This window comes from Echinops telfairi, unplaced genomic scaffold, assembly GCF_000313985.2.
Source record: "Echinops telfairi isolate 266 unplaced genomic scaffold, ASM31398v2 ScPeMD7_7416;HRSCAF=8454, whole genome shotgun sequence".
NCBI classification, from domain to species: domain Eukaryota; kingdom Metazoa; phylum Chordata; class Mammalia; order Afrosoricida; family Tenrecidae; genus Echinops; species Echinops telfairi.
In genome coordinates this window covers 1,632,708-1,642,405 of record NW_022111316.1, presented here as the reverse complement: position 1 = coordinate 1,642,405, position 9,698 = coordinate 1,632,708, and the positions used below count along the sequence as shown (strand labels likewise).

The 9,698-nt window shown below is 37.3% G+C and overlaps 1 protein-coding gene across 1 annotated transcript in view; it reads left to right on the top strand.

Moving 5' to 3' along the window:
• Positions 1-9,698, top strand: part of MS4A5 (membrane spanning 4-domains A5) — a 22,419-nt gene that overhangs the window by 2,675 nt on the left and 10,046 nt on the right. Inside the window, exons 2-4 of the mRNA XM_030887514.2 lie at positions 3,684-3,812; positions 5,313-5,369; positions 7,463-7,615. Of these exons, the coding sequence (XP_030743374.1) occupies positions 3,684-3,812; positions 5,313-5,369; positions 7,463-7,615 (339 nt within the window). The remainder of the gene's footprint in view (positions 1-3,683; positions 3,813-5,312; positions 5,370-7,462; positions 7,616-9,698) is intronic.

Genomic DNA, 9,698 nt, shown 5'->3' with positions numbered 1-9,698 from the left:
CTGGTGAAGACAAAGCGGGTGAATAAGCAAATGTGGTGAAGAAAGGTGATGGTGCCTGGCTATTAAAAGATATAGCGTCTGGGATCTTAAAGGCTTGAAGGTAAACAAGCAGCCATCTAACTCAGAAGCAACAAAGCCTACATGGAAGAAGCACATCTTTGCTTTTTTTTTTAACACTTTAAAGAGTTCTTGCTTGGCAAATTTGACCAATGCAATATGTCATTTGATTTCTTGATTGCTGCTTTCATGTGTGTTGATTGTGGATATAAGTAAAATTAAATCCTTGATAATTTTAATCTTTTATCCATTTATTATGATGTTAATTTGGATAGTTTGGGGATTTTTGCTTTCTTTACTCTGAGCTACAATCCATTCAGAAGTCTTTGATCTTCATCGATGCTATATGTGCTTCAAGCCCTCTTTACTTTCAGCAAGCAAGATTGTATCACCTGCATGTTGCAAGTTGTTAATGAACCTTCCTCCAATCCGGATGCCACACTCTTCTTCATAGTCCAACTTCTCAAATTAAGTATGATAAAAAGATACAGTCCCAACACAAATCCATCCTGATTTTAAGCCATTTGTTTTATTCAAAGATCTTCTTGTTCTATATACAAAATTCCCTCTGAGTACAATTGTTTGTTGTTGTTGTTGTTAGGTGCCATTGAGTCAGTTCTGACCCATAGTGACACTACACACAAAAGGGAAAAAACAAACCAACACTGCACTATCCTGTAGTATCCTCACAGTTGGTTCTATGCCTGAGCCATTGAGACAGCCACTGTGGGAATCCATCTTCCTGAGGGGCTTCCTCTTTTTCCCTGAGGGGCTTCCTCTTTTTCCCTGCCCTTCCATTTAAACAAACATGATGTCCTTCTCCAGGAACTGGCCTCTACCAACATGTCCAAAGTACATAAGGCGAAGTCTTGCTATGCTTACCTCAAAGAAACACTCTGTACTTACTTATTTCGATACAGATTGTTTGGTCCTGTTAGCAGTACAGAGTACTTTCAATATTCTTCTCCAGCACCACAATTCAAATGCATCAATTTTTCTGTGGTCTTCCTTATTCAGTGTCCAACTTTCACATGCATATGATGCAAAGAAGAATACCATAGCTTGGGTCACCTTAATCCTCAAAGTAACATACTTGCTTTTCAATTCTCTAAAGAGGTCTTGTGCAGCAGATTTACCTAATGCAATACATATTTTCATCTGACTGCTGCTTCCATGAGCATTGATTGTGGATCCAAGGACTATCAAATCCTGACATCAATCTTTGATCCATTTATCATGATGTTACCTATTGGTCCAGTTGTCAGAATTTGGTTCTTCCTTACACTGGGTTATAATACATACTGAAGGCTACAATCCTTGACCTTCACCAGGCAAGTGTTCAAGTTCTCCTCACTTTCAGCAAGCAAGGTTGTGTCATCTGCATATAGACAGTTGTTCATAAGCCTTCCTCCATTCCTAATGACACATTCTTCTTCATCTAAACCAACTTCCCTGATGATTTGCTCAGCATACAGATTAAACAAGTTTGGTGACAGGATACAACCCTGACACACACCTTTCCTGATTTTGAACCATATCCATATTCCTTTGTTTTATTTGCACAACTTCCTCTTGATCCGTGTACAAGTTCCAAATGAGCACAACTGAGTTTTCTGAAATTCTCACCCTTTGCAGTGGAGTGACTTTGGATATCAATAAAACACGAGTAAACACCTTTCTGGTATTCTCTACTTAGAGCCAAGATCCATCGAATGCCAGAAATTATATCCCTCGTTCAATGCTGTCTTCTGAAGCCAACTTGAATTTCTGGCAGCTTCCTGTCAATGTACTGCTTAAGCCATTTTTTAATTATGTTCAGCAAAATTGTACTTTCATGTGATATAAATGCCATTGTTCTATAAGCTGAGCACTCTGTTGAGCCACCTTTCTTTGTAATAGGCACAAATATGGATCTCTTTTAATTGTTTGGCCAGGTAGCTGTCTCCCAAGTTTCTTCGCATACTAGTGAGTTCTTTCAGCACTGCATCAGTTTGTTGAAACATTTCCATTCTGCCGATTCCTGAAGTGTTGTTTTTCACTTATATCCAGCGTCTCTTCAATCACCCTTTCTTCATGTATGGTGTTCTTGATGCCATTCCATAACTTTGCTAGTCTTCAGTTATTAGTGTTTAATATGCCAAATCTGGTGGCTAAAATTAAACGGAATATAGTCAAGGCTTGGTTTTTACTTTTGTGGGTTTTTGAAAATGTTATGCAGCTTCTTGAATGTAGCATATGAGCAATTGATGGTTTGTTCTACAATTAGCTCCTGGTATTGTTTTGGCTCATGTCATTGACTTTCTCCATCATCTATTCCCACAGATGTAGTCAAAATGATATCTGGGCATTTCATTTGGTGAGGTTGATGTGTCTAATCATCATTTACATTGTTGAGAAGAAGATATTTGCAATGAAGATATTGTTGGTCCTCCTGAAAAAATTCTATCATACCATCTCCAGCTTCATTTCTTTCACCATATTACCCAGCTGCTGATAATTCCTTTTTGTTTCCAACTATCACATTCTATTCACCAGTAATTATTAAATGTATCTGGATTGCATGTGTGATCATTTCCTGACTTAAGAAGTTGGTAGATTTTTGTGTCACTTCGCATATAATTCCTAGGTCTCCCCTGGCATTTATTACTCTGCTACTTGGTGTTGCAGTACAGTGGCCAGGGGAGGAAAAATAAATTAGTAGAAAAGGTAGACATTCATGAGGAATGTGCTCCATTAAACAATCAACTATTCAAAACAAAACGGCCAATACTGATCCAAAAGCAAGGACGAGAAGGCAGGGAGGGTCATGGAAACTGGATAGCTGGAAATCAAACTGGCAAAGAAAATGGTGAGAATACTGACAACACCATAGAACAATTTATGTATATATATATATATATATATATATATATATATATATTACTGAATTGGAATCTAATTTTCTGTGTCCATCTTCACATGAAACATTAAAATAAAAAGATGAGTGTAAAAGAATGGCAATAACCCCACAAAGTTCTGAGTATCGGTATCTCCAGGAAGATTTTTGAGATGGTCTATTTTATCTTGAGATCAGGTTGGTATAGTGGCTTAGAATTCAGTGCGCCTCACACTTTAACATTCATGTTAATTTCTCAGGGGGCTTGTTGAGCTATAGATTTCTCAACCTCCTGTAGAGATTATATTCAACAGTTCCCAACAGATTCCAACTCATGGTGACTTTGTGTATCTGAGTAAAACTCCACTTGGAGTTTTCAACGATTATGATTTTTTTTTAAGCAGTAGATCATTAAGTCTTTTCTCCAAAGTGCCTCAGAAAGTAGCCAGGTACCTCCCTCTTACCAAATATAGGTTAGGGCCTCAAATTTTGCATTTTTAAACTTATTCCCATGTCATGCTGAAGTTGTTAACTCATAAAGAGATTTTCAATAACACTGCTTTAGATAATTTTCTCTATATCCAGTACCGGATGAAAGGATCTTTAAAACACTTGGGACCATAATAAAGAGACTTCTACTATCCTTTCTTTATGTACAGAACAGATTGCCCAAAGGAGATCTTGTTCAGCCAAAGGAGATCTATCAGGAGAAGGGAACCATCCACTTCACTTTTTCTTTTCTTTATTACAGACTCTCCAGATCCTGTTTGGAATGATGAACTTTTCTTTTGGGGTCATCATGCTTTTCACCTTTGTAGACCCCTACCCACGGTTTCCCTTAATATTTCTGTCAGGATATCCGTTCTGGAGCTCCATTTTGGTGAGTATACTCAGCAAGCACAACTTAAAGCCATAGCAAGGCGCTCGGTGATGGGAAATGTTAGAAAACAGCCATTGAGATGCTAAGGAATATATCATTATAAAGGGAGCTAGATTTAGCTGACAGATTGGGGGATGTGTCCTATGTTTTCAAAAGTAAAAGACAAAATGTACTCTTGTTGAAGTCACAAGGCATAAGAATTAGTGATATGCTACCGTCTGGTATGTATTCCTTTAGGGCTTGAAGTTTTTTATTTTCTCATTCAAATTGAGTCACTACCAGTTATGAGCAACAAGCATAGAACAAGGGCAATGAGGATCAAAGTTTAATCATGCAAGGATCCTGTCTTCAAAGAGCGCTCAATCTACCCATTGAGAAAAGCAGGTTAAACAGGTAAGCTAAAGGCAGTGTGAGATACAATATTGTAGTGGTACAGAAAGTTTTTGTGTAAGCACAGAGGGCGGAGACATGAAAAGGGGGAAGATTTCTCAGGTGTATCTTCAAGCTGCACAGACCTATTCATTTCATCACAGCTGATGACATTCGATAGAAATTGATTGAGCACTCAACTTGGTGTCAGCGAATGACCAGTTGAACAGAGGGTTGAACAATTCCCACAGTGTCCTGGGTGGTAACAGAGGAGAGCGTGGAGAGCCCCTCTCTATAGTAAGGCACCTACCAAAACGGAGGGGAGATTTCCCAGAGACATCCCTAGCTCCATCAAGTGATGAAGGATGAGTGGTTCATCAGGAAAAAACAGATGCAGAGGAAAGGGGTGGTCGGTGGCTGAGTAGATAACCTGTTGCATGCCAAGGGAGAGAGAAGAACAAAGACCTGAAAGTACAGAAGATGTCCACATAAGCCAATATGGGATGAATGGGAGAAATAGCCCTTGTAATCCAGGTTAAGGGGCTAGCAGTATTTTTCACATGGATGTGCTATAATCAGAATCAAAGTTTCCCTTATGCAGTTAGGCTGCTATGCGGCTTACCTCAATAAAATATTGCAATATTTTGCAAATTTTCCAGTATATTAGCTACAGCTCCATTTTATTTTCCCATTTAAGATGATGAATGAATTCAATGGCTAATGGGTAGGAGAGTCATTTCTTAAAGTAACGCTGACGTCCAACCTAATTGTTTAAAGCTGATTTAATATCAGTGTATCATGATAGTAAAGCTAAGGTCATTATAGCTACAAAACAGAGGTAATAACATTAAAGCCATAAGGTTAAAGGAAAAAAAACCCCTCACGTTCAGAACAAACAAAAACTGATGTTTACAATAAACCATTGAGGATCAAAGCCTATCTGTAGCCCAGTATTTTTCCACTCTTCAATGGTGGTCTATTATGCAGGGCATCTTACCCTTCTCGCTGCATTAAGGATCATGTGAACTGGGCAGGAAAGCATGTTAAATATTTAGGGAGGGATATATTTTGCAAGAACACCTTACTATCCACTATCCATGGCATTAATGTAGACATTACTTCTGTTAACAGTTCATTAATTCCGGAGCCTTCCTAATTGCAGTGAAAAGAAAACACACAGACACCCTGGTGAGTTGCATTTCCACGTTCTCAAAATATTTCTCATTTTGAAATCATTCATTCTAGCCTTGTAGAAGAATTTTGAAAATTATTATACCCAAACCAAACCAAACCCACTGCCATTTAGTTGATTCCAATTCATAAAAAGCCTATAGGAGAGTAGAATGGCCCCTACAGGGTTCCAAAGCTATAAATCTACAAAGAAGAGAAAGTTTCGTCTTTTTTCCCCACAGAGAAATTGGTGGGCTTGAACAGCTGACCTGGTAGTTAGCAGCCCAGTGTGTAAACCACTGTGCCACAAGAGAATTAGGTCACCATAATTCTACAAACACTCAAGTTAGTGTTCAGACCAATCACATTTGTTTCCTTTAGTTCATGGTATCATAAAACATTAATTGGTTTCTCTCTGAAGGAAAACAGAAGAGAATTTTCTAGGCTATCCAGTTTATAATTCCTACTTTATAAATTAAGGCACTGAAGCATAGAGTAGTTGAATGATCTGTCAGGAGTCCCTTAGCAGTGCAGTTAAAGGCTGGACTACTAGTAAGAAGGTTAGCAGTTTGAACTCACCCGGAGGTTCCTCAGAAGATAAGTGTGGCCATCTGATTCCAAAGAGGCAGAGTTTTGAAAACCCTTTGAAAACCCAGAGCAGTTCCACTCTACCCATAGCATCACTAGAAACTGAGATCAAGGTGACAACAAGAATAACTACTTGCCAGCAGTTTTGGCAGGTACTCACTTGACTTCTCAAAGAACGCTGGTGTCTCAGTGTGCTATACATTGAGCTGCTAACCATAAGGTTAGGGATTCAAACCAATCCATCATTCTGTAAATAAAAGATGAGACTATCTCCTTCTGTAAAGATCTAAAGTCTAAGATACCCACAGGGACAGTTCTACTCTGTCCTACCAGGTCCCTATGAGTCAGAATTGACTCGATGGCAATGAGTTAGGGAGCTTAACTCATATGAGGGCACACTGTATAGACAACATAATTAAACAGGACTGAGATATAAAGAATACAGTGCTAATTAATGTGAAATTTTAATTTATAGGTATGCAAATCCAGGTAGACTAGAGAAACAAATTTATGGACACTCATGTGTGTATAAGAAAAACCTTTGTATACAAGAGCAATTGACAAAACATCCCAGCACACCATAAGTCCTTATATTAGCCCATATGTTGAATACCAATCTATAGAGTCCGCTTCAGACTCATGAAACACATGCAATAACGCCAAATGCATGAAGATCATAGGCCAGTGGGTGGGAAGTCTTGTGGATCCAGTGGCATTGTAAGCATCTCAGCACTGACAGGGATATTCACATGGCTTCTCCAGCTCCGAGGCACTGGTTGCTAATCAGAAATGTCTTGCAGTGAGTGAGCCTGTGTCCCATCTCTAGCAAGCTATTTATCTCCTTAGCGTCTCCAAATGAGGTCATTAAACTGTGATCTGATTGGCCAGCTAAACTCCACTCCTTCACTCCTAAGCCTCAAATTGACAACTTCCACAATAGGTATATTTAAAAATAGAAATCCTTTCAATCTCTTAAACAAAAATAGATATGGGCTTTTAACTAATAAGATAATAATCAATTTCAGAAAGAGCACCTCCCATAAGTGTGTACTTTTAGAAAGAAATCAAAATTACAAGGAAATTCAGTATTTAACTAAATGAAAATGTCTTAAGCCAACATGTAAACAGGCTGTGACTTTCGCTAGAACATCAAATTGCAATGGAACATGACTATTCCTATGCCCCCAAGAACACCTGTTTTGTTCCTTGTGCATCCCACCAACTACCTCTGGCACAGAATTGGTGGGGCGGTGGGGAGGGGGGGACATGTGGAAAAAATTATGAAAGTTCACTGGATCCCATCATTCTGTGGCTAAGAAGCCCGAAGCCCAAAGCCCAAAGAGGTTAACCAGCTCACACAAGATCACACATCCATTTGATAGCAATGGTTACATTAGGATTAACATTGAAAGCACTGATTACATGAATCACAATATGCTGTGATTAAAGTTTCCCAGACACTGGTTTTGCCTACTGAACACCCTGAGCTTGAATGCCTCCACTATGTTCTGATTCTCTTTCAGGTGATGCTGAGCCGGATAATGAATTCTCTTAGTGCCCTGGGAGCAATAGCTGGAATCGTTCTTCTCTCCTTTAGTTTCTTACTAGATCAGCACTACCTTTGTGGCTTTTCTGACCAACTCATGCACTGTCATGCGATTACCACCTTACTAATCGTAAGTATGTTGTGTCTCAATGGGCTCACACCTAAGAACAATTGTGAGGATGGTGCAGAACCAGGCATTGCTTCATTCTGGTGTGCATCGTGTGGTTATGAGTCAGAACAGACTCCATGGCACCTCACGACAACATGCCGTATCTTTAGGGTGAGGAGTAGAGGGTTCAACAAAGAAGATGTGTTGGCATCCAATCAACACTAGCTATAAATTGGGATAGACACATGCATTATCTTATACTCACAAACATTTACTAAATTCATAATCACTGATAAACAGGCAATGTGGAATAAGGGAAAAAAACACGTTGCAATCTCATCTTTAGAATTCAGAGAAAAGTAGAAGTAAACTATAGATACATGTATATTATATGAGAGAGTGATATACTAAAAGAACAATATAGGTACACAGTATGGTAACAATTCACAGGCCAAAATGTACATCATGGTCATGAATGGAATAAGTTTATGATTTTGATTTTGGTTGGCTTCTGGTAGACTGGACTTCTGGTAAACCACGGTAGACTGAAGGGAGGCATTTAACTCTGCTCTTTCCAAAGAGCAGAAATTAAAGAAGAATACAAAGAAGTATGAATTTGCAAGGAGAGAAAAAAAAATTCTCAAGACTAGTAAACGTTGTCGTGGAGTCTGGGATGGAAGTGTTTGAAATTTGCCAACTCTAGCAAGCTTTGCAACTAACCCCAAGTGTCATCTGGGATTGAATTGTTTAGAATTTGCAAATTAGAGAAGTTTCTGGGTCAGTTGATGATTTTATTTCTGGGAAACAAATAGATGTTGAACATGAGTTCACATGGAATTGTTAGAAACAGTTTCTTTGTTGTGTTAACGTACATGTACAGTTCCAAAGAATCTTAAGCTAAAGCAGAAGCTTCAATAGTTTGTCTTACCTACTGTGCTTTGGTAACTTTAACAACGTGATGAGTCCTCATACCATCTGTTTTTCAAGTCATAGCTTTTACTTATGTCTCTATCCTTCACAATTACTATCACAAAGATTAAAACTATAAAAATGACCCAAACAAAAGGAGATTCAATTAAGCTGATAGCTAATGTCTCAAAATCAACAACAAAAACTGCAAAATAATACAATAACTTTAATGTGCTGCAACATAAATAAATAAATGGCAACCAAAGATTTATCATGACCATGAAAACAGGGCAAAGTGAATTTTTCAAATATATAGAAGAAGAGTTTTCTATCTTCAGACATTAATTAAATGGATAATAAATAATGAAATCAGATAGTAAGAAATGATAGCATGCTGAAATACAAGAAGGAATGGAGAACAAAGGAGATAATAAATATGTGGACAAATATAAAATGAAAGTTTCTGTGTCAAACTAGTTATAATACCACTTACTATTTTAATTTTAATTTAAAATTAAAGTGTTTAAAATGCCTGGCAACATTTTAACTTAACATTTAAGTTAAGAAGCAAACAAATGGAGTAGAAGTGTTTGTTGTGGCCTTTCATTTGACTTAAAAAGAGGGTTTGATTAATTTTAGGCTTTGATAATTTGTTTTATAAATCTAATGTGTAATTAGAAATATGAAATTAAAGCTATTGGGAATGTTTACCAATGTACTCAAAAACAAGGTACATTCTTCTAAAACATATTAACAAATATTAAGCATATCTTGTGAAATAAAACAAGTACAGACTCAATACCAAAGCTTGGAGCCATACAGCGTATGTTCTATGTAATCAAACCATAAATCAATGATTAAAAAATATTTTTTAAAACCTTCTGTGCCTAGCCATAGAGAAATATACTTCAAAGTAATTATAGAGTCAGACATAAAAATAATAATGGAACTCTAAAAACATTGACTTTAGAAAAACCACTAATGTTTTAAAGACAATCTATAGCCATGGAATAAATATAAACATAAAATATGAAAGTGTGAAAAATAATAGTTCAACCATTAATCACAAGGAGTTGGGGGAAGTATAGCAATTTTTAAAATTATAATAAAAGAAATAATAGATTGAAATTTGAGCAGAAATAAAGTAGAAAATATGCCTATATTAGCTAGAAAGAACCAACAATTCTTGGAAAAG